Source organism: Marmota monax, unplaced genomic scaffold, assembly GCF_021218885.2.
Source record: "Marmota monax isolate L192 unplaced genomic scaffold, Marmota_monax_Labrador192_F-V1.1 WCK01_AAM20220418_F8-fsc00068, whole genome shotgun sequence".
Lineage (NCBI taxonomy): Eukaryota > Metazoa > Chordata > Mammalia > Rodentia > Sciuridae > Marmota > Marmota monax.
Window position 1 is genome coordinate 8,492,441 of NW_026692352.1, and position 25,454 is coordinate 8,517,894.

The following is a 25,454-nucleotide window of genomic DNA, read 5'->3' on the forward strand; positions in this document are numbered from 1 at the left end:
AGATGAGAACTGAGAAAGAAGTAGTAGATCAGTTATAGAAAAATATAAAATTATTTTCTTTGACTAATCCTGGTTTGAAAGAAACCATTATCCCATCACAGGTGACTAAATACATTGTAGCATTTCTGGTTGTTGGTAATATCTATTTTATCTACAAATGCTGTAATAGAAAATGCTTCAGATCTTAGGAAGAACTGGAGTACTCCAAAAGGAATTTGAATAAGGCATTATTCCCTAGCCTAGCTTTTCAGTGTGGAACTAACACTCTCACGATGCCACTTGGAGTTATTCATGAACCCATCTTTTTGCTTTTTTCTCTTGGTGCATGTATTTTGGGAGTAACTAATAGGGTACAAGCAGTCAGGGAGAAAGAAGATATTTCAGACACAGCAAAGGGATTATGGTAAACAGAGGTAATGAAGCCAGTCCTGGGGAAACCAAAGGGTGTTGCCTGAGGCTCACTGTCCATTCATATACCTTTTGCTTGACATTTGTGTGCTCACACCTTTAGGCCTTTAGTTAAGCTGTTCTCATTATTCCAAACAGTCTCTTCCCATTTATTGATGAAACTCTCTCTAGCCCAGTTGTCATGTTCAAAGGAGCTTCCCCCCAGTCCAACAGTGCCCCACTCTAGGTGGAATTAATCACTCAATACCACTTTCTTGCAACACTTGCCACAACCTTATCTCCTGCTTGAAGTGCCTATCTCCTTAGGTGCCACACACTAGGTCAGAAAAGAAAAACTGGTATCCTTGAGGAATCCATGTAACTACAGGGAGAGACCTCTAAAAACAGTCATACTGCAGTATCACAAGATCTTTACAGAGGCCTGGCAGGATATTATGGGAGGACAGATCTGCCTCCGGAGAAATCAGGAAGCACCACGAAGCAGGTGACATTTGAGGTAGGCCCTGAAACTAAACTAAGATGCTGCATGGGGGAAAACTTAGGAATCACGACTGAAAAGGTTTCAAGAGAGAACCACTAAAGTAACAGGAATATCTGGCCAGGTCAGTCATCATTCCTACTGGTTCCAAGTCTTCTTTTTACAACACCTGAAGCTACTCAGTCTTTCCAACTACTTTAGCTATTTATATCGTAAAGTATCTAACATTTGAACAAGGAATTCATTTAAAAATATGAGTAGATAATACATGAAAATGTATTCAAACTCAGTGGCAATCACAGAAATCCACATCAAATTGTCAAGTATTTTTAAAAGTTATAATGTCTCGTATCAAAGAATAATCATGGAAATCAAGTCTATATTTTCTGAGAGTCAATTTTGGTATGATGTATCAAAAGCCTTATGAATAAGTGTACCCTTAGGATTAAAAAATCATCCTAAGGATAAAAGTCTTTGCTCCAAAGATCACGACAACATTATTTAAAATTGTGGAGGGCTAGAGGTGTAGCTCAGTAGTAGAGCTCGTGCTTAGTATGTATGAGGCCCAAGATAGTGAAGTACCTAAATATTCAAGAACAAAGAAGAGTCAAATAAAGTTGTCACTGCAATAACTTTAAGTTACCACTTAGTGATTGCTTCCTACATGCCTGCCATTATGATGTGTGATATCAAAGCAACCTACAAGGTAATTGTGCTAGAGTGAACTGAGTGTGACTTTCACAGTTGCCCCACAATTGGTAAATAGAACCCACAGATAAAGACAGAGCAGAGGTGAGTTCCCACAAGGTAAAGAAAACAATCAGTAAGTGGATCCAGGCTAATTCAAGGACTTTTAAAGAAGTTATACTATAAGGTCTTCTAACTAAATCACCATATGTGTCCCTGTGTGGTCTTCTCCAGCCACAGTCTACAAAAAGAAAGGATGGGGAGTGGGAATCTTGGACCACTTGACTTAGTGGATTCTAAGATAATTGGTTACAGAGATTAGGGGTGAAAAAAATAAAAGAAAAAAAGAAGAAAGGAAGCAAAGGATTGAGGCAAGAACTTTTAAAGACTGTAATACCTGGTAAATATACACTTAGGCAGCTGACTTAGAGACGCCCTGTACCAATCTGGACAGAGGAAGGGGAAATAAGCAAGAAGTGGCAGCAATTCAGTTACCCCACTGTCTGACATGCATACGAGTCCCCTGGGTCAAACATTCCCATGGAAAGTGCTGGCCTTAAGCTCTCTCGCTAGTTTCCCACCAGAGGACTGTACAATAAGCAAAGGTATCCTAGCTGGGGGAGGAGGGAAGTAAATTAGGGAAGGGACAGCCTGAAAGAGACTGAAAGAACTTAATTCCAGTTTTTTTCTCCAGGACAGTAGACCACTCAGTGAGAAGCCAATCCCCAAAAGAATTTACAAGCCAGGCATGGTGGCGCACGCCTGTAACTCCAACAACTTGGGAGGCTGAGGCAGGAGAATCACAAATTCAAGACCAGCCTCAGCAACTTAGTGCGGCCCTAAGCAACTCAGTGAGACCTTGTCTCAAAATAAAAAAAATAAAAAGGAGCTGGGGGATGTGGCTCAATGGGTTCAATTCCTGGGAGGAGGAGGAAAAGGAGGAAGAGGAAGAACAACAACTTAGAAATGTTAGGAGTGTATACATACAGGCAGTGCTGGTCAGACAACCAGTAAACGCTATCAAGAAGACCTCAACAGCAGCCAGTTAAGTGACATTTATTCTTATTCCTTACCCTTTTGTCCAACCGTACATACCTGAACAACTGGAACCTAGAAAGGTACAGGGAAGAAATACCAGGGAGAGACTATGTTTCGGTTTTTTTTTTTTTTTCTTTTTTTTTTTTTTTTTTTGAAATTACCTGAGGAGAGCTCAGATTTTATTTCACACAAAAATATATCACATTCCTTCCACATATTTATACAACACTTAACCAAAAAAATGGATCACAGATTAGAATAAAAGGAAATTTTCAATAACTTTAAAAAGTAAGAATTAACATTTTCAAATAAATAAAAATTCCTAAAAGTTAATCATGCCAATAAAAAATGACAGACTTTTGCCTTTAACTAAAATGTGACTGAAGACCAAAGCCAATACTGCATGTATGCCTTCCTTGCACTTCAAAAGATTTGTTGGATGCCAACGATGTAGCACTGTACTAGCCACTGATCAAACCACTTCATGAGCAGATTGACGTCCTTGAACGGTCAGCATAGGGAAATAGCACTTATTGAATGCTTACTGTATACCAAACATGTGCTAAACTTGTATTCATTTTACCATTTAATCCTCACAATAATCTCAATGAGATAGGAATTGTTAATTTCATTTTATGGATAATAAAACTGATACTCAGAGTAGGTAAATTGACCAAGATCACAGAGTTTCAAGAAGAAAACTGAAACCCAGATTTGCTTGACAGCATAGTCCAAGTTGTTCTCACTATACTGTTAACTAGTTTAATGTCATCTCTAAGAAGCAAAAGCTACAAAGGAAACATCAGAGAATGTACTTAACCTCTCTCTGAGCCACTGTTCTGCTCTGTAAAAATTGTAACATTAATACTTTCTCCATCAAGGTCATTATAAATAAACATAACTACCTGACACAAAGAAAGTGCTCAATAAGAGTTAATGATCTTGTGAGGCAAGTGCTCTACCACTGAGCTACAACTCCCACCCAGGATGGATTATTCTTCAGACTGCCATTCATGAGGTTGTTGTGAGTTCCATTGATAGTTTGGGAAAATGCCTTGTGGCTCCCAGGAGTGTGCTGCAGTCTCTTGTTTAAATCATCAGTCTTCCTAGTACAGATTAGATTTATAAAGGCAGAGCCTGTCAGATGTGCTCTGCCGCCCAGCTCTACTGCATGAAGAACATAAAGAGGACTCAATCAAGTTTGGATGAGTGGATGGATATATACATGGAGGACAGGAGGACAGGAGGGGCTGAAGGAGGGGAGGAGGAGGAAGAAAGACAGGCTTGCTGCCCATGTGACATTTGAATCTTACTCCTGATAATCAGAGACTATGTTTCGTATCCCCAGAGTCACTAGTCTGGCCAGCAACAGGATACACTGAAATTTTTATTTTTATTTTTACTTATTTTGTTGGTACTGGGGATTAAACCCAAAGGTGCTCTACCACTAAGCTATATCCTCAGTCCTCTTCATTTCTTATTTTGAGCCTCAGTAAATTGCTGAGGCTGGCCTTCAATTTGCGATTCTCTTGCCTCCAGGTGCCAGCATGCCTGATGAGACAAAATTTTAAAAGGTGGACTTTCAATAACCCAGAGTGACCAGATGGTTACAGACTCTGCCCAAGGTATCATCAAAGGATCTATCCTCTATAGGAGAAGACAGACTTTCAGAAAGCATAGTTGCAAATTCTGACTGGAGAAAAACAAAATGATTCATGTTTGTATCCCTTTAAGCTACAACTATTCAATTAACTGATTAAAATGACCATTATCTCCATCTTACAAAATAGGAATTTAAAGCTCAGAGAGATTAACTTGTTCAAGCCCACAAAGCACATGGGAGGATTAATTTGGATTCCAATCCAGGGCTAACCTCAGAGCCTATGATTTTTACAGATATTTGGGGTTTTTTTTTTCAAAATAGGATCCAGAGAACATATCCTCAGGAATCTGCAAATCCACTTCATTTTTTTTTTTCAGTCTTGAAGTCTTCATCTTAAGGGTGAATTTTAAAATTTATAAGGAATATTTGAGTATGTGAATGATCACCTTAGAAGTGAATGCTGTTCCTTGATTGCCAGCACTGCATTTTAAATTTTACTGATACCAAGTACCAAGTTCTTTAATTTTCATGCACAAAAACTAGTGAGAAAAGACAGAGGTCACAATGTATAATTACCATAGGCATACTAATTAAAAACCAAATGGCTTGCTACAGAAATCTATGTTTCACTGCAGTTCAAACAAGAAGAATGGGACAGAGAGAACAAACAGGTCCCAAAAGAATAAGTGCCATATTCACATTTTAAGCACCAATTTAGTTTCAGCAAAATATCTTGTGTTAATGTAAATTACATTGGTTTTGAAGTTTTATATTTAATTTGTAAATCTACAGTTGTCTTACTTATTTACAACTCATAATTTGCTTATACATATTTTGGTAAAATAATAAAAATCAAGAACTTATGAAAATGTCTAAAGTATTCTTGCATTACACATACTTGAGAAGATTTGTGTTATACCAATCCCTTAAGTAATCATTAAAATCCATATCTTAGAAGAATATTTTGTAACACAAGGAAATATTCTCCATATATAAACTTAAGATACAAAGGGTAATTGGCATGGTGGTGGATACCTGTAATCCCAGAGACTTGGGAGGCTGAGGCATGAAGATTTCAAGTTCAAAAGCTATCTGGGCAAATTGGCAGGACTCTTTCTCAAAATAAAAAATAAAAGGGCTGGAAATATAGCTCAATGATACAGTGCCTCTGGACTCAATTCCCAGTACCAAATAGATAAAAATTTTAAAAAAGGTATACAAAGGGTGGTACAGTCTCATTCTGTATACCACATATAGCTACAGAAAAACAAGAGTAGGAAATACACCACAATGTTCATGTGCCTTGGTAGCCATGCTGTTATTGAGTTTAGGTTAATGCAATTATACTTTTTTTGGATACCAACAGAGGCTACAATATGTTGAAGTTAAAACCTGTTAGAAATCTACCTGAAGATACTGTTATTAACAAATGGTAAGAGTCTATCACATACATGGTATTCCTCTCAGTATTTTAATACTGTCGTTTGCTTTTTTGTGATCTTCTGTGTTCCCAGTAGCCTTATTACAGGAATGAAGTTTAAACTATGAAGGGTCCCAAAACCTTGAGTTGAAAAGCTTAAACCAGTAAGCTTTTCAACTCAATTTTAGCTCATGCTCTTTCTTCTCCAAGGAAATAAAACCAATCCTTGTTTAATACTTAAAAGTATATAAAGTACTAGTCAATCAATAACTTTCTATGTTTCACGTACCAAGGTTACAGATGAACAAAGAACCCCATGCACTCTAGAATCTCCTGGTACAGAGGGAAGCACAAGCCAACAGTTACTGAGTGACATCAAGGCAGAACAGTAACACAAGAAATTCAAGCATTTCCATAACTCATTCTGATGGGCAGGACCAGAAAGGCTACCACAAGGCAACAAACAACTGAGTCCCAAGAGCTTATGAGCAAATGAGTACAGAAAGGTGAAATGAAAGATTATCCAGTAAGTAAAATTCAAACAAAGGTCTTATGACTTTGTACTCATTGACTACACTAGACCCATCCCAGCTGGACTCCCACTATGGTCTTTTCCATCTGTGTGGTGTATATTGCTAGCATTATGATTCAAGCTGCTTCCCCAATAAGACTAGAAATGCTGAGTGGAATACCATGTATGTGATAGACTCTTACCATTTGTTAATAACAGTATCTTTAGGTAGATTTCTAACAGGTTTTAACTTCAACATATTGTAGCCTCTGTTTGTATCCCAAAAAAGTATAAATGCATTAACCTATACTTATTTTTTTTCTGTAGAAAGTTATATTGAAAAGATCAAAGCAACAAGCTGGGTGCAGTGGCACATGCCTATAACCCCACTGACTCAGGAAGCTGAGGCAGAAGGATCGCAAGTCTGAGGCCAGTCTCAATAACTCAGTGAGAAATTGCCTTAAAATAAAAAAGAAATTTAAACTGTGTAAGGAAACCTACATGCTATGGCTCATCAGTTTGGGTGAAGTTCAGAAGATGTGCCACCTGTATGACACACTAGGCATGTATTGAATAACTGGAAACAACATAGGTGTCTTGTCTAACCTGGGGGATGTTAACATAAGGAATAGCACAGTCATTCAAATGATACTTATAAGACTTATTATGTACATGTCTAGGATTTGCTTTAAAATATTCCAGCAAAGAGGAAAAAAAGAAAAACAAATGTGATGAAATCTTGATAATGTTTGAAACCAAGCACATCTATTATTTGTTATATCATTTTCTTTACTTTCCTTATTCTTCTTTATCTTCAAAAATTTTAAATTAAAAATTGGAAAAATATTACATGAAAGTAAATGAAAATATTCATAATGACAGTTTATGGAAAAAGAAGCACATTATAAAACAACAGTTCATGTTGATTATAATTATGTAAATAATAAATGTGTGACCAACCCAACAGCAAATTAGCCCTTAGTGCCCTTATTGGGTTTCTATACAATTTTTATTGAAAGAAACCAGGACTATTTGAGGAAATGGCTAATTCCAGGTCTGGATCAGGAAATATAAAAGATAAACCTGGTACATCTTGTCATACCAGATAGTAAAGAAGCTATCAAGACTAGCAGTGCCATGTCAATAGGATGGATCTAAACACCAACTTGTATTCTCTCTCGTTGGCTAAAAATAGGACAATTTGAACTGTAATAAGGAAAGCAAATATTTTTAAAAAACAGTGAAAATGTTTAAATATATGAGTTCACATTACTCAAAAATACCCTAATTGATCACTTTGATACATTTTAAGTAGTAAATAAAAAGAAGCAAACACAAAAGTGGGAGGAGGGCTAGGACTTAGCTCAGTGGCAGAGTGCCCCTGGGTTCAATCCTAGTATGCCCCCTGCAGAAAACAAAAAACAAAACAACAACAAAAAACAATAACCAAGAGGGAGGAGAGTTAGTTACAATAAAGAAACAACAGTGGGGCTGGGGCGTAGCTCAGTGGTAGAGCACCTGCTTTGTATGTGTGAGGCCCTGGGTTCGACTCTCAGCATCACATAAAAATGAATAAATAAAGATACTGTGTCCATCTACAACTAAATAAATATTTAAAAAAAAGAAAAGAAACAACAATGACTTGCAAAGTATCTTGCTTATAGCTGGTACCTGACCAGTGGCATCAGACTTGCACCAAGCTCTAAGTGAGATGCTTACACTCCTGTGAAAAGTGCTCAGAATCTAGCAAAGGGAAACTAACAAATCCAGTGTGAGAATGTCAATCTAGAGGCAGAAAAAAAAAAGTGCCATGGAGGGCTGAGATTGTGGCTCAGTGGTAGAGTGCTTGCTTAGCACACATGGGGCACTGGGTTTGATCTCTAGTACCAAATAAAAAAAATTAAGCAAAATGAAGATATTGTGTCCATCTACAACTAAAAAATATTTTAAAAAGAAAGAAAGAAAAGTGCCATAGAAGCAAGTCCAGATGTGGGCTCTCATTGGAGGGGCTGTAGGGGAGGATCTCTGAGCTGAGTTTGAAGAGTTACCACTTTCAGGGAAGTTTTTGCATTTTAAACCACTCTCAAACACGGGCCCAGGATCTCACTCACTGATCTTGACATCTCCCAGCACACATAAATTTCCCATTGACTGGCCAAAGTCATAGCTTCAGACAAATCACTGTGCAGCTTAGTTTCCTTTCCCTGAGATCAGAGGACATTGAGATGTTCCTTTCAGGAAAACTTAACTCTAGAGCTTAATGTATTATCTAACTTGGGAATTTCACTTACATTCTGGCATTGTAAACTCTAGACTGGCCCAAAGTTGAAAGAATGCAAAGACACCCATGTTTCTGTTCAGAGTTCCTGTTAAAGGTTTAAAAAGCATAAATCAACACTATTGCCACCTTCCCCAATACTAAATACTTAGCCTGAGCTGGACATTGTACCATGATTTATTTCATACACTATCCTAGTAAATTTTCAAATTCAGTGAAATAAGCATTATTCCACTTTAACAGTCAACAAAGATCAGAGAATTAAGCATTTGGCTCAAGGAACCCAAAAGCCCTTGAAACAAAGAGAGAGGTTTTCTGAAGATAAACACTGTCAACATAACACTGACATTTCCTGTTGAAGGAGTGGTGATCTGTGAGGCAAAGACTTGGTGAGTGATGCTCTTCATCAGTGAATGTAATCCTACTTTCCAAGGCCTTTTGTGGACTGTCCCCTCAGCTCTCTACTTACCTCTCAAAGTTCTTTCAGCTTTCTACTCTAGGCTCTTCCATTGTATGTTTACTATCCCCCCACATCCCCTGTGTACCACCTCTTTCCCACTCCACATGCCATAGTACTAATCGTCTGAGTCCAGTTCAGGTCCCCACCTCCTATTCCAGGAAGCTCCTCTATCTTCTTCCATACACAGAGCTCTGGCCTTCACACAACTCATTGCCTAGATCACATAACTCCATATAAGGGTGTTATTTTCTTTTACATGTGCACTGCTAATCTCCCTAGTCTGTAAATTTCTTGAGTATAGACTTATTCCTTTAGGAAGGGAAAAGATACAATACATTCTCTAGAAAAACCTCACAAAATTAATGTGGATGCAGGCAAAAGCCCACTTGGGAACTTGCACTTCTCATAAACTGCAGGTTACAATATTCCACCATCCCCTTCTAGCTAAAGAAAGTTCAGCCAAAGATAGAAACACCAGAGTTGTTTCATTAAGTGAAGTAGCAGGTATGCTTTTCTGATTTGTGTGACTTCAGTGCCTTTGGTCCTTTGACATTGCTGAGAGAATTTTCCACAATCATGCAAGGCTGTGGAGATTCCATCTGTCTTTTCTCTTAGGTTGGACTTATTAGCAAGACCTGATTACTGACCTTTACTAAATAAAGAGATTTAAAAAAAAATTGTGGTAAAATACTAAGGATATAAAATTTACCATCTTAACCATTTTTAAGTGTATAGTTCAGTGGTACTAAGTTCATTTGCAATGTTCTGCCACCACCACAATCATCCATAGCCAGAACTTTCATCTTGCAAAACTGAAACTCTGCACCCATTGGACAATAATTCTCCACTGCCCCTTATCCTCAGTCCCTAATAATCCCCATTCTAACTTCTGTTTCTATGAATTAGACTACTCTAGATGTCTCAGAAGAGTGGAAACATACACTAGTTGTCCTTTTGTGAACTGGCTTATTTTACTTAGCATAATATCATCAAGGTTTATGTTGTAGCATGTCCATATATCAATGTTTTCTTCATCCTTTTCTTTGGAAGTACCAGGGATTGAACCCAGATATGCTCTATCACTGAGCTACATATCCAACCCTTTAGTTTTTATTTTGAGTGCCATAGCCCCAGTTGGCCTTGAACTTATAATCTTCCTGCCTCAGTCCTCTGAGTAGCTAGGATTACAGGGGTGTGTCACCAAGCCTGGTGACAATTTCTTTTCTTTAAAGGCTGAATAATATTCTATTGCATGTAAATATCACATTTTGTTTATACATTCATCTACTGGTGAATATGTGGGTTGCTTTTCAAATGAGATTAGGGGATACTGGGTATTGAACCCAGGGGCACTTAACCATTCCCAACATCCTCTTTTTTTTTTTTTTTTTTTTTTTTTTAATTTTGAGACAGGGTCCCAGTGAGGCTAGCCTCAAATTTGCCATCCTCCTATCTCAGCCTCCCATGTTTCTGGGATTACAGGAGTCCATGCACATCTCAAATGAAGAGTTATGATCAAATGTTAGTGACAAAAAGCTGAGGAGAATGGCATTGGGTTAAAGTAATCTCTTTAATGTGTGAACACAATCAAGGAGTCAGTCCAGAGATTAGGACCACAGAACAGAAAGCTGCTAAAAGAAATTTCCATTTGTTTATCTGTACCAGGAACTGATACCAGATGGTCTACAAACAACTTCAAACACACTCTGGTTTCTGAAGACCTCCCTCTGCCTCTCTTCTTATCAATCCGGGTGTTCTTACCAGCTTTAGAGCCCACTCCTCCCGTCAACCTGCTGATGGCCCAGTCAACTCCAAATGGTTTTTACAGGGACCTCTTTTATAAAGGCACTAATTTCATCTGTGAGAACTCTAACCTCATGACCTAGTCACTTCCCAAAGGCCCAATGCCCTCACATCATAACTTTGAGATTAGGATAACAACATCTGAATTTTGGGGAGGGAGGTAGACAAAAAACCTTAATCCATTGCAATCAGGTTACTCATTAAAATTTCTAAAACTTAGAAAAATTAGTAAATTTTAAAAGTCTGCTCATCATAAGAAAATCTGGACATTATAAAGGTATAAATAAAAATTACCTATAATTCCATTAACATTGAATGTTAATGGAATTACAGGTAATTAATTAACATTGAATATTAATTTAATAGAGAATGTGAAGATAAAAATATAATTTAGTTCAATAATTTATCAAATAATCATGTATCTAGTACCCAAGTTCTGGGACTACAAGAAAGAAAAATAAAACACTTAATGGAAAGGTGGCCCCTGACTAAAAAGAAATAAGCCAAAAGAAGAAGGCTTTCCAGGCAAAGGAAGCATTAAGTGGAGACTAGGTGGCAAGGACCTATACAGTGTGTGCAGAGACATTAAAAATGGTTTGTAAGCCAGGTATGTGGTGCATGCCTGTAATCCCAGTGACCTGGGAGACCAAGGTAGGAGGATTACAAGTTGGAGGCCAGCAACTTAGTGAGACCCTGCCTCAAAATAAAAAAACAAAAAGGGCTGGAGGGGATATATCTCAGTGGTAAAGTATTTCTGGGTTTAAATCCAAAAAAAAAAGAAGAAGAGGAAGAGGAGGAGGAGGAGGAGGAAGAAGAGGAAGAAGAAGAAGAGGAGGAAGAAGAAGAGGAGGAAGAAGAGGAGGGGGAGGAAGAAGAGGAGGAGGAGGAGGAAGAAGAGGAGGAAGAAGACGATGACAAAGAAATCCATAGGATAATATCATGACTACAGACACAAAAATCTTAAAATAATAGAAAAAAATGTTAACAAAATATTAGCAAACAATTCAGCAATGTATAAAAATAATTATACACTACAACTAGAGCTCATTCCAGATATTTAATTGTTTGAATATTTCAAACTCTATCAGTGCATATCACCATATTAACAGACATAAATATTGCATGATCATATCAATTGATAGAAAACAAGTACTTGACAAAATTCTACACCTACTGATGACAAAGACTCTCAGAAAAATAGAGGGGTAACTTCTGCAACTGATAAAGAGCATTTACAAAAACCCTACAGCTAATGTTGTACTTAATGGTAAAAGACTAAATGATTTTCTCCTGAGACTGGGATTGAGGCAAGGATTCCTACTCTCAACAGTTACTCAACATTGTAATGGAAGATCTAGCCAGTACAATAGACAAGAAAACAAAAGTTATAAAAACTGGAAAGACAGATAGACTGCCCTCATTTGCAAATGAAAGATTATCTTGGCTATAGTTTGGATCTCAAAGGTTCCCTAACAGTCCATGTATTAAAGGCTTAGTCCCCAGGTTGGCATGATTGGGAGACGCTGGAAATTTTTAGAAGGGGGGCCTACTGGGAAGTCTGGTCATTGTGGGTATGTGTCCTTGAAGGGAATATTGAGATTTCAGATCTTTCCTCTTGCTTTTTTCATTCCAGGCCATGAAGTGAATGGGATTCCTCCATCACGTGCTCTGGACATGATGTGCTGCATCACTACAGGTACAAAGCAATGAGGCCAACTAACAACACACTGTGAGCTAAGACAAAACTTTTCTCTTTATAAAGTGATTATCTCAGGTATTTGTTATAATAATAGAAAGCTGATTTAATTCAATCTATACAGAACAATCCCAATGAATCCCCCTGAAACAAAAATCCTAGAATAATTCAGATCATAAGATAGAAAACGAAAACCCCCAAATCAATTATATTTCCATATCTTAGCATGGACATATAAACAATAAAATTAAAAATACAAAGGAAAAATTCCTTTATGGCTGCTTTAAAAAAGAGAAATACAGTGGTGCATGCCCTTAATCCTAGAAGCTCAGCAGGGTGAGACAAGAGGATTGGGAGTTCAAAGGTAGCCTCAGCAAAAGAAAGGTACTAAGCAACTCAGTGAGACCCTGTCTCTAAATAAAATGCAAAATAGGGCTGGGATGTGGCTCATTTGCCCAGTACCCCTGAGTTCAATCCCCAGTACCAAAGAGACAGAGAAATTCTTAGATGGAAATATAGCAAAATATGAAAACATATACAGGATTTATATGTTTTAACTCATACAAGACTGATGAAGAAATCAAGGAAGATATAAATGTAAATTCTTGAATTAGAAATCTTAACATAGTAAGGATGTCATTTCCTATGAAACTGATAGTTTTAGTGCAATTCCTATCAAAATCCCAGAAAGACTTTCTTTTAGACATAAACAAGATTATTTAAAATGTGTATTAAAGGCAAAAGGTGCAGAATAGTAAAAATACTTTGAAAAAAATTAAGTGTTCTGGGCTGGGGATGTGGCTCAAGTGGTAGCGCGTTCGCCTGGCATGTGTGCGGCCCGGGTTTGATCCTCAGCACCACATACAAAGATGTTGTGTCCGCCGAAAACTGAAAAATAAATATTGAAATTCTCTCTCTCTCTCTCTAAAAAAAAAGAAAAAGAAAAGTAAGTGTTCTATTGCACAGTAATATGACTATAGATAATGATAATGTACTGTATACTTTTAAAAAGCTAGAAGAAAGGATTGTGAATGTTTTAATTAAAAAGAAATGGTAATTAGCCAGGTACAGTGGCACTGGCCTGTAATCCCAGTGGCTCAGGAGGCTGAGGCAAGAGGACTGCAAATTCAAATCTAGCTCAGCAAGAGCAAGGCACTAAGGAACTGACTGAGGCCCATTCTCTAAATAAAATTTAAAAATAGGGCTGGGGATGTGGCTCAGAAGTTGAGTGCCCACTTTTGAGTTCAAAGTACCCAGATTGAGTTCAATCCCCAGTATACCCCTAAAAAAAGAAATTATAATTATTTGAGGATTTAGATATGTTTATTTACCCTGACTTGAATATTATACAATGTATACATGAATTTAAAAAACCACATGGTACTCCATATATGTATGTGATTTCTATGTGTCAATTAAAAAAAATTAGGGAGCCAGGCATTATGGTACACACCTGTAATTACAGTGATTTGAGAGGTTGAGGCAAGTGGATAGCAAATTTGGGGCCAGCCTGGGCAATTTAGCAAGACACTATCTCAAAATAAAATTTTAAATGGCTGGGGATGTAGCTCAATAGAGCACTTGACTAGCATATGTGAGGTCCTGAGTTCAATCCCCAGTACTGGGGGGAAAAAACAAGAGAGAGAGAAAGAGAGACAGACAGAGAGAATAAAGTACATCTAGTCCAGTAGATTCCAAGACCTAGCATATAGCTAAGTTAGAAAAAACAGACCCACACAAACATGGCCAATTGATTTTTGACAAAGGTGAAAAACCAATCCAATGGAAGAAGAATGACCTTTGTCAACAAATGGTGCTAGAATGTTTGGGCAACCATTAGCCAATAAAACAAAACACCTCTATTCCAAATCTCACATCTTATATAAGAATTAACTCAAAGCAGATCATGGGCTTAAAGGAAAAGTATAAAGCGTTCAGGAAAAAAAAACAGAAGAGCTGGGCATGGTGGCACACACTCAGATACTTGGGAGGCTGAAGTAGAAGGAGTGCAAGCTCAAAGCCCTTTGTCAAAAGAGAAAGAGATTAAAAAAAATTGAGAGAGAGAGAGAGAGAGAGAGAGAGAATGAATTTTAATTTTTTTTTTTTTAGTTTTCGGCAGACACAACATCTTTGTTTGTATGTGGTGCTGAGGTTCGAACCTGGGCCGCACGCATGCCAGGAGAGTGCGCTACCGCTTGAGCCACATCCCCAGCCCAATTTTAAAAAATTTTAAAGGGCGGGGATGTAGCTCAGTGATAAGAGTGCTTGCATAGCATGGACAAGGCCCTGGACTCCATCCCTGGTAAAATGTATGTGTGAACACACACACAGAAAAAATTGATAAGCCAGACTTCATTCAAATAAAAAACTTCAAAAGATCCTAATAATTAGATACAAAGACAGATATAGACTGGGAGAAACTATATGCACCATGTATTCAAAAAAGGATTAGTATTTTGAACATAAAAATAAATCAAAACTCATGGTCGTGCACACCTGTAATCCCAGTGGCTTGGGAGATTGAGGCGGGAGGATTGTGAGGCACTAAGCAATTCAGTGAGACCCTGTCTCTAAATAAAATACAAAATAGGGCTGGGGATGTGGCTCAGTGCTTAAGTGCCCCTGAGTTCAATCCCTGTACCACCAGGAAAACAAACAAACAAACAAAAAAACTCAATAGTATTAAAAAACAATCCATATAAGAATAATGGACAAAAGAAGAGCAATTTTAATCAAAGAAGATACACAGATGGCAAATAATCATACGAAAAGATGTTCAACATCATTGCCTATAAGGGAAATACAGATTAAAACTAATGAAAAAGTAGTTAAATTAACTGTGATATATCTATGCCATAGAATACTACTTAGCAATAAAAAATTGTTGATATATGCAACAACTTGGATGAATCTCCAAAGAATTATAATGAAATTAAAAAAAAAGCCAATTCCCAAATGTTATATACTGCATGGATCTGTTTGCCTATATGTTACAAATGATAAAATTATAAAAATGGAAAACAGACCAGTGGTTGTCATGGGCTAAGAATGTGGTGGGAAGGGGATAATAATGGATGTGACTATAAAAAGTCCAACATAAGGATGCTGGACACTGTGGCCATGACAGCAATCCCAGTGACTTGGGAGGCTAAGGCAGGAGGACCGAAAGTTTGAGGCCAACCTTAGCAATTTAGCAAAACCCTTAGCATCTTATGAAAACACTGTCTCGAAATAAAAAGGACTGGTGATGTAGCCCAGTGGTAAAGCACCCCTGGTTCAATCCTCAGTATCAAAAAAAAAAAAAAAGAACAGAAGTGCAAGCGATCCTGTAATGATAGATATGTTCTATATTTCAACTGAATCATTGTCAATATCCTGATTGTGATATTCTATAAGATTTTTGTAAGATGTTACCATTAGGAAAAACTGGGAAAAAGGTATATGGATCTTTCCTTACTATTTCTTTTTTTTTTTTTTTAAATTTTTTATTGTTGGCTGTTCAAAACATTACATAGTTCTTGATATATCATATTTCACAATTTGATTCAAGTGGGTTATGAGCTCCCATTTTTACCCCACATACAGTCCTTACTATTTCTTATAACCAGATGTTTATCTATAATTACCTAAAAATAAAATGTATCTTAAAAAGCCTTAGTCTTTGAGACAAAGTTAGACAACTTTGGGCAATTCACTTCCCTTCTCACAGGGCTAAAAGAATTAAATTAAGAAATCGATGTAATCCCAGCTACTTGGGAGGCCAAGGCAGGAAGATCACAAGTTCAAGGCCAGCATCAGCAACTTAGCAAGAACCTATCTCTAAATTAAAAAAAAAAATTAAAAAGAAATAATGGTCTAGATATAGTGCATGGCACAGAATATGGTCCAACAAATAGCTAATAAAATGCTAATCAAGAGTCTTGACAATGGGGATGGAGAAGTATAAAGCAAAATATATTTAGATGATAGCACTAATAGATTTTGAAGGATTAGGTGTGGAACAGTGGGTTGACAGAGAGTCAAGGATGATCCTCAAGTTTCTCATTTGAGCAAGCATCATCAGTGGAAGCAGATGATGAAGTGAAGTGAAGTGAAGAAGAGGGAAACAGAGTTTTGGGTGTGGTGAACTTGCGTTAACTGGGAGATACTCAGATAGAAAAGCCCAGTTAACTGTTGGATATTCAAGTCTGGAGTTCAGAACAAAACTCTGGGATGGAAATTTACCTTGATAATGACCAGAATGCAAATGATAGTGGAAGGCAGAACAATGGACAAGATTGACAAGGGCATAAATCACAAAGCTACTGTTACTGTAAAAGAGTTCCAACCTGGCTAAAGGAGATCAGTCTAGAGTAGGAGATGGAGAGCAGCCAAAAAAGGAGAAAAATCAGACAAAAATGGTGTTGCTCAAGACCAGAGGAAGATGTTTCAAGAGTGAGTGGTCAACTGCAACCAAGCACTGAAGAGATTAATTAGAATGAGCAATGAATCATCATCCTCTGAATATAGTGACCTGGTGTTTTCACTGGTGCCTTTTTGAGAATAGCTTTGGTGAAATGACAAATAGGTTTGGATTAGAGCTGGCTGAGAGGGAGGTGGGAGAAATGAAGACAGTTTAAACAACCGTTAACAAGTTTAGCCCTGAAGCAGAAAGCAAGCTGAGTAGGAAGGGGTGGAATGAAAAGAGAGAATTCTGTTAAAAGAAGTTAAGCTTAAATGATAATGTAAATGAATAGGTGAAGGGGAGAAGTTAGATTCATGACAGAAAGTGAGAGAATTATTTAAGTAGGGAGGAGCGAATATGATTCCAAGTACAGGTAGCAGGATTAGCTCAGAGAGAAGGGGCATCTAATCTGCTCTAAGAAGAGGGGAAAAGGAAAGGAACCATGTAGACACAGGTAATTTTGGAAATTTAGTTATAATGTGTTGTGGGCTATTTCTTGATTACCTCAGTTCTTTATGAAGGAGAAGGAAAGTATTAGCTAATTCTAAATAAATGGGTTAATATTTATTCCTAGAATATAATATAGTCCCTGGGACAGGCATATTTAATAAATTCATTCAATAAATTTTAAAAAATTAGTGTTAACCTCATGCAGGTGTTCATCAGGATACAAAAATTTTAATTTCGCCACTAGGGGGCAGTGCTGCCACAAATCTCACCCCCCTCCCACCATAGTTTAACAGTGAAAATTAACAGAAAACTATACTGCAGTGTATGTTATGTTTTCCTGCTAAGAAAATCCTGTTTAAGCTTTACATACATGTACATGTTTGTGCCTATTCACACATGTGAGCCCCCCCACACACACACACATTGAGGCACACTGAGAGGGTTGTTTTGTCTACCAGCCTTCTGGTGCAACCAAATCATGATGCCCCAAGGGCTGTACTCAGCATTTTCCAGTCTTTTTTTCTTTTTTGGTAATTCCCCTAGGGAATATAGCAAATACCTCAAAGACCTTTACACTTTCTTATGATTGGTTAATTATAAAAGGATGATGAGGAAATAAAATTCCTAAAAACCAATCTCTAATATTGCCATAGCTTCTTCCACGTTGTCTTTCCCCCTCTACCTACCTCCTCCCCAAATTAAATGCAGTAGGGTTTCAAAAATAATTTAAATGTACTTCATAAATTACTTTCCCCCTAATCTCACATATCTGAGGTATTCTTATAATGGACTTATTTATCAGTCTATAATACCACATGTCTATTATGCATATCAGAAGCAGAAGCAATGGAGCTGGGAAATAATTCTTTCCAAGTTTGGGTCTAATGAATTTGGGCCTCTAACAAACTGAGGAAACTGGCAGAGTTCTAACTTACAATAGAGTGCATAAATTATTATTATTTTTTTAAAGGTAAATGTAAAGGCAGGCTGCTCCCCAGAAGTTTAGGGTTAAACAGACTGGCTGTTCCAACAAGAGGAACTGAACTCCATAGTAAAAGAGGCTTCTGGTTGTACTAGTGGAACATATCACACCCCAGCTTAAGAAAGGCTATCACTAGTTTGGTCAGATGCCTTATGGGTGGGGGCCACAGGAAAGAGAGAGGCTGAGGTCATCATATGACGCCAGCTGTCAGGTAATTCCAATGGGTGAAAAGATGCTTAACACAAAAGCCTTTAAACTTGGTTATTTTAAGTTAAAGTTGTTTTTGAGCAAAAATAAATACCCAAGAAATGGGTCACTGAGTCTGGGTAATAGAGTTGAAACAGTCATCATTATAGATACAGCGTCAACTTGTTTGCAAGTTGTTTCAAAACCAAAGTTTCAAGGTTCTTTAGGGTAGTGTTCTAATTTGAGAATTAAGGATGGCTTTTTTTTTTTTTAACTGGACACTCTATTCCTCTAGCTAGTATGGAATCTACTTTTACAGATACTTTTTGGAAGTTCTTTAGAACGAAGTTTTTTAAAAAAAATTATAAAAATGTTAATAGCAAATTACTCCTTCTTACCCCTAATTTAAAAAATTAAATTTGCCTAATGATCTGATCCACCTCTAAACAAGAAAAAAAAGTTTCTTAGTAATTATAATACTTGGGCTACATCAGCACCCCAGAAAATCAGCTTTAAAACTGAAGAAAACACCGCCTCACCCTACTATGTTAAATCTATGCCTCCTTTCAAAAGTCACGTGCTAAATCCTTAGTTTTTTTCCCAGCAAATGATCTAAGCAAGAGCCTGATTTCATTGACACAAGCACTCCCAACAACAACACTTCCTTTGAAAAACAGAATGTCACTTCCTCAGACCAGAGGCCAGAAGTCCCTTGATTCTGATCTAAGGAGCAAAGACAGGAAACTGGTGAGCTTCTCCCCCAGGGTCAGCCCCTGGTGCAGGGACAAGAGGACAGGGTGTATTCAGAGCTCCCTTGATGCACTGCAGCTGGAAAGCAAAAGCTCACTTCCAGGTTGTGGGGGTGATCCCCAGAGTACAGCCCCACAAGTCAGTATAGCAAGGGCATTCACGGAAGCGAGGAGGGAGAAGATGGAAGACCTTGCACTTTTTAGCGACCTTCTTCCATTTCGAAATTCCTGAGAGTACTCCAGGACCGATTTCAGCCTAAGTAACTGGCACCCTCTTGTACTTTGACCTCACTAGGCGAGACATCCTCTGGGTTGTGCCGAGCCAGAACTCTACACCGCTCAGCTCCAGTCTGTACCACCTTCCCCAGATGCTGCCAGTTTCTCACCTAGAGGGGAGAGGCTGTCCCAGCAATTTCAGTAAACACTGTCGGTTAGCACCACCTGGCAACTGAAAACCTTGATCTCTCCCGACCCTAGACGCCAAGGGCTGCACAACACAAAACCCTGGCCAGTTAGCACGGACCAAACTGCAGTGTCACCATCGTGGGGCGGGGTGGGGGGGCGGCGTATGTGAGAGACATACAGAATAAAGAAGGGGGACAAACAAATGAGTCACTTAATACAAGGGCTGCACATGCCGCTGACGCTGCCCGTGATGCGGCGGCTGTGGACTGGAAGGAAGCAGGCGGCCGCCCGGGAGGGGCGGGCGGAGAAAGGCAAGGGGAGAGGGCGTGAGGCGCCTAGCCCTTTGTGGGGCCGGGCGGCGCGGCCCTACAGCCTACGCCCCCCTTTCCCGCCCACTCCCCCAATCCTGCAGGCTGAATCCACTGGGGGCTACCATGGTCCCCCGATCCCGGGAGCCAACTCTCTCGTTCTCCAAAAACAATCAATACAAACTTCGATACAGTATTGAGTTCACAGGGAGGCTGGCTGGGGAGGTGCCGCCAACACACCCGCCTAGCCGACGAGGAGCTGCCGCCCCAACCTGCCGCCCCGCCCCTCGGCGGCGCACCTGTGACAGGTGTGCAGGTGCCCCACACGCCCCAGAGCCGCGGGGCGCGCCGGCCGCCCCTCGCCCCCCCAGAGGCCCCAGGTCCGCTCTGTCCGCGGCGTGCGGCGTATCCGGGAGCCCCCAGTCCCTCGGCAGGCCGCGGGACGCCCCCAGCCCGCCCCAAGGCGGCCGCGCCCGGTCGCCGCCCGCACTCACATAGCGCCTCAACTTCTTCTCCGGGGGCGATTTCCTCAGCCAGCCGGTGCACACCACGTCGCCGCCGCCGCTCATGTTGACGGCCGACTGGAGCCCGCCGCCGGGTCGCGCGGACAAGGGCGCGGGCGCAGGCTGCTGGGTCAGCCGGCCAGCGGTGCGCAGCTCGCGGGGGAGGGGAGGGGCAGGGCGGCCCGCGGCCCCGGGCGAGGACGAGGCGGCGCGGCGCGGGCCCGACTGCCCCGCGCGCGCCCGCTCTGCCCCCCCGCGCGCGCGATCCGCACTCCCAGGCAGCCCGGCGGGGGCGCCCCAGCAGGAAGGCCGGCGCGCTCGCCACGCCCACAGCCCGCCGCGCCCCCAGGAGAGAGGCCTTCAGACGCAAACCACCCGGCGGGACCCGGGAGGCCGGAGTGCCGGGAGGGGCGGGAATCCAGTCAGCACGCCCCCTGGGTCTTGTTTTTCTCCTGAAGCCTCAAAGCTGCACTCTCTAGCGCCTCGCCCCTGGTCGTGGTGGTGGGGTGTGTGAAGGCTGTGCACCCTGCCTCGCACGTCGATTTTACAGGGAGGGTCTTCAGAGAAAGGCTCGGAGCGCTGCTTGTGTTACTTATCCATTCCTATAGTTTCAGGTTTCAGCAAGGTCAGGTTCTGGCTGAAATTAGTGACCTGCTTCCCAGAGAGTTTATTAACTCTTGCACCCACCCGGGTGGTTCGAGAAGGAACGGAAGCCGACCTACTAAGTATGGGGAGTATTTACATCCCTTGTTTACTTGATTGTCTTCACACCTCTACAAATTGGGCAGGCAGTATTATTCCTATTTTACAGATAGCCTAAGGTCTAAGAGATAATACAAAGCAAAGTTTCTAATTCAGGTGGGGGAAGGGAGGAGGGTCCTGCTCACCTGCTTTTCAAAGTGAAGAACTGCTTTACTGTCTACCGATAACTTGGGAGCCTTTTATAGCCAGGAACAAAGTCCAGCTGGCTCTGTCCCCATTGCCTCTGGGAAAGCAGGATTCAAAAGAAAATTCGTATGATTTGCAGCGCCAAAGCAAAAATTAGTCAATGTATTTCCTAGAGAAGTCATAGGCAAGTCGGTGTAGAACAAGAAATTGAAGTAAAAATTCCCAGAGTTTCAATTCCTGGACACAGGCTACCTATGAGACTTCTCATATGTAAATTGAGATATAATGATACCTTTCTCACTGCTTTGCGGTGAGGTTTAACTCAAAAGTGTGTGAAAGTGAACACCTAATAACATCAGTACTTCGGGGGAAGGGTTAAAAATATTTTTCCCCTAGGAGCTCTTTTTTTTTTTTTTTTTTTTTTTTTTGGTGCTGCTGGAGATGAACCTAGGGCCTCAGGCATAGCTAGGCAAGCGCTCTACCACTGAGCTACATTTCCAGTCCCAGGAGCCATTTTTAATTCAGAGTGCCTTTACAAGCAGCATTAAAAGGTAGGTCCCTACAGAGTGTGGTGGCACAGGCTTGTAATCCCAGTGACCCTGTAGGCTGAGGCAGGAGGATCACAAATTCAAGGCCAACCTGAGCATCTTAGTAAGACCCTGTCTCAAAATAAAAAGGATTAGGGATATAGCTCAGTGGGAGAGAGCTTCTGGGTTCAATCCCCAGTACCGCAAATAATACATTAAAATAAAGGTTGATCCTCCTCTAACTTCTTATACTTGGACAGTAACACATATTATCAGTAGGGAATTGTGTTGGAGACAGATCAGTTGGAGAACCAGCATCTTGCACTACCTCCTGGCAGTCGAGGTGTGACTGGAATAAAAGCTCCCTAAACCTTTTAATTTAGGTATCCTTAAACCAAACACAAAGGACCACCATCAGAAAACGGCCATGTCTAACTTCTGGCATTAAGGACCTTCAACATCAAAATACTTTGTCTTCCAAATTAATGAGGAGGCGGTGACTCCCAACCAAAATAAAGCAATCCTGACTTCATTCACATCTGAGTCATGGTGCCAAGTCTCCAGAATTGCAGTCTGAGAAATCTGCATGGTTTGGCTGCAGCTAAGGTTTGTGATGGAAGTCAGACAGACATATGCCCTGTGTTTCCCTGGGAGAGTAGTCTTCTTTTACATATCCTCTGAGAGTTATATGATTCAGAACACAAACTGGGAAACTGTTCAGCGACAGTTAGCTGGGGTTAGGTTGCATTCTGCCAGAAACTCTTTAGGGTCTGATTTTGTTTGGTAAAAGACCCTGTGTTGTTATTCCCAATTCTGTATGGAAAGAGAAAAGTTTAATGTTTTTGGAATGCAACAGTTACAGAGTATGTTCTCCCCCATCTTTTCCCAAAGGTCAGAGAAAGGGGCTCTTCTGCCCCGCACTCCACCTGCCCTTCCTCGTCACTATGCTGCCTTGCTCCGGCTGCACAGAGAGCAAAGACTGTGGCTGAGGTCCCTGGCTATAGGCTGGAGTGGCTCAGTCTCCTGAGCTGGAGAGGCGTGTCAGACCTGGAAACAGCCCTTGAACAGAACGTTCCTGTCTGGACCTTTACTAAGTCCTCTCCATTCCCTGCTGGGTGTTTTTTTTTTTTTTCCCCTCCCTGGAAAAATGGAAAACAAATTATGTGAATGATTTATTTACATGAGAGTGGGCGCCATCTATTGGAAACATCTGGGGTGACAGCCCCCCACAATCTGTAAGGACATGTATCGCCAGCCTATAATGTAGGCAATTTTTGATTAGAGACCACTGGTATTTCCTGGGGGAATTAATGACCAGCTCCAAGAGTGCTTTGGGCCATTTATTCTATATTCTCATTAAATTCCCAGGAAATGACCATCTTACAGGGAAGAGCATTGAGGAGATTAGAGAAAATGCCCTCCTGGGAGGAAAGCATGGGTACCACTTTTGCCCTGCTCCTAGTCACTCCTCTCTCCCCCTTCTCCACAAAGCCTAGGTTCTAAAGAGTGCAGTGTGGCTTTGAATGTCGTCAGCAACAACCCGCATCCGTGCCTGTCTCAGAGTTGAGGGTTTGTGGTGAGTGGCAGGTGCATGGCTGGTGGACTGCTCCCAGAAATGGGCTGGGAGGGCTGGAAAGGGAGCTGTCCTCAACTGCACACCAGGCTGGAGTGATTAACACCATTTACTCCAGGCCTGACGTCAGTGATTGGACTGGGGGTGGGGATGGATGTTTCTGTCTTAGCCCTTCTGTCTTTTCTCCCTTTCAGTCTAGTTGACAGGTCAATTTCAGAGCTGAGGGCTGCTTGCCAAAGTCAGTGTGACCTGCTGATCCATCTCATTTGGTGACTTTCAGGACACTCACCTCTCAGGCATATTGTGTGTGCCTCCTGGTTGCTTTGAGACCACTTGTTCCCTCCATCAAAGTACCTTGGGACTTACTCAAGTTAACACTCGGCATCAGGCTGAAGATGAGATGTGGAAGTGGGCTTGAGGTGTGGTTAAAGACTTAACTGGTGTTCCTCCTTATCTGTCGCTGCAAACAGTCTACTTGAACTACTTGAAACTACAATGAGTGGGAAATATTTTGGAAATAAACTTCCTTAAAAAGTTTGAGTAAGTCCACTTTCCCAATTTCTCTTTGTGAAAACCAGAACCAGTGCTAATTGCTGTGGCAATTAGGCTCCCAGGACATTGCTGTTGACACTGGAGAGGGCAAGAACATCACTGTTGCACAGAACCTGCTGCAAACTCAATTGTTATATTCTTCCAAGAACAGACTATCAAAGCCCCTGGAAAAGTGCCTCCGTGCTCCAAACTACACTGTGCATTCTGGCCTCTCGTTTGTAGAAAGAACTCCTAGCTTAAATTGGACTAGAAACGTAGGTCAATGCCCTTTTCCCTAAAACTTACCATTCCTACTTAATTGTTCAGTTTTCTTGTCTACAAACTATGAGTTCCTTGAGGGCAGGACTGTGTTCTCTTTGTTTTTGTATCCATAGAGCCTCGAGCAAGGGAGCCAGACACACCATAAAGGATCATTAATTGTCTGTGAGAACAAAGGAATCAACCCTTAAAGGATAATAGATGAGGGCTGTGGCCCACTGGAGTGTCCAGAACCCTGAGTCATCCATACCAGAGAACAGTATCTGTGACGGTACTTATAAACAATTGGCATGTTTACAACATAGTTACTGGCCCAACTGAAAGGCTGAGCAGGTGGAGGGAATCCTATGTGGTACCACTTTTAAAGATGGCTGTAACACTCAGGAAGTTCCAAAACAGTGGCTCTTGCAGGGCTTGGAGGCTCATGCCTGTAACTCCAGCAACTTTGGAGGTTGAGGCAGGAGGATCACAAGTTTGGCACCAGCCTCAGTAACTTAAGGAGATGCTAAGTGATTTACTGAGACCTTGTCTCAAAACAAAAAATAAAAAAGGCTGGGGATGTGGCTCAGTGGTTAAGTGACCCTGGGTTCAGTCTCTAGTACCAAAACAAACAAAACAAAAACCTGGTTCTTTTGACCTTTTGACTTCTATCCTAAGGCTCCAGAGAGCTAACTCTGTTGACCTTTGATTTCCAAACCCTACACTGATACTCTCTTCTTTGGGAACAAGAATAGGACCTTTGTGGTTATTCTAACATCAGGCTTCACCGTGACAGTTGAATGGCAGCTCTAGCACTGAATCCCTCATATCTAGCAAAGCTGGAGAAATTATGTCTCCAATTCAAAGTGATCTCATCTGATAGATGTCCAGAAATGCCTTTTCCTCCTGCATCAATTGCTTATAACATGGCTGTGCAGACTTGCTGGTCTTTTTTTTTTGCAGGGGATCCAAAGGCCTCAGGTGATCATCTCATTTGACTGTGTTTCTATCACAGGTATCCCTTATGGAAGATAATTTCCTGACCCACAGCCAGGGTCAGGTGTTGTTAAATGGTTAAAAACTGGCTCTCTGGTGGTGGTGGTAGCTTGACTTATAGTATAAGCCAGTTTTTGTGGTATACACACCCCACTGCACTCCCCAATGGACAATTTCAAGCTATCAACTTAATGTCACTGAATACAGTCAGGAGATGCACAGCAGCACACCATTGTTTAGTATTTCCAACATAAAGATAGATACAGCAGATG

At 40.7% G+C, this 25,454-nt stretch overlaps 1 protein-coding gene across 2 annotated transcripts in view; it reads right to left on the bottom strand.

Moving 5' to 3' along the window:
- Positions 1-20,557, bottom strand: part of Gab2 (GRB2 associated binding protein 2) — a 200,607-nt gene extending 180,050 nt beyond the window's left edge. Inside the window, exon 1 of one of the 2 annotated variants that reach the window (XM_046442072.2) lies at positions 20,401-20,557. In XM_046442072.2, coding sequence (XP_046298028.1) covers positions 20,401-20,475 — 75 coding nt within the window. In that variant the 5' untranslated portion in view covers positions 20,476-20,557. The remainder of the gene's footprint in view (positions 1-20,400) is intronic. The other variant, XM_058578566.1, reaches the window with a different exon arrangement.
- Positions 20,558-25,454: the final 4,897 nt, after the last annotated feature.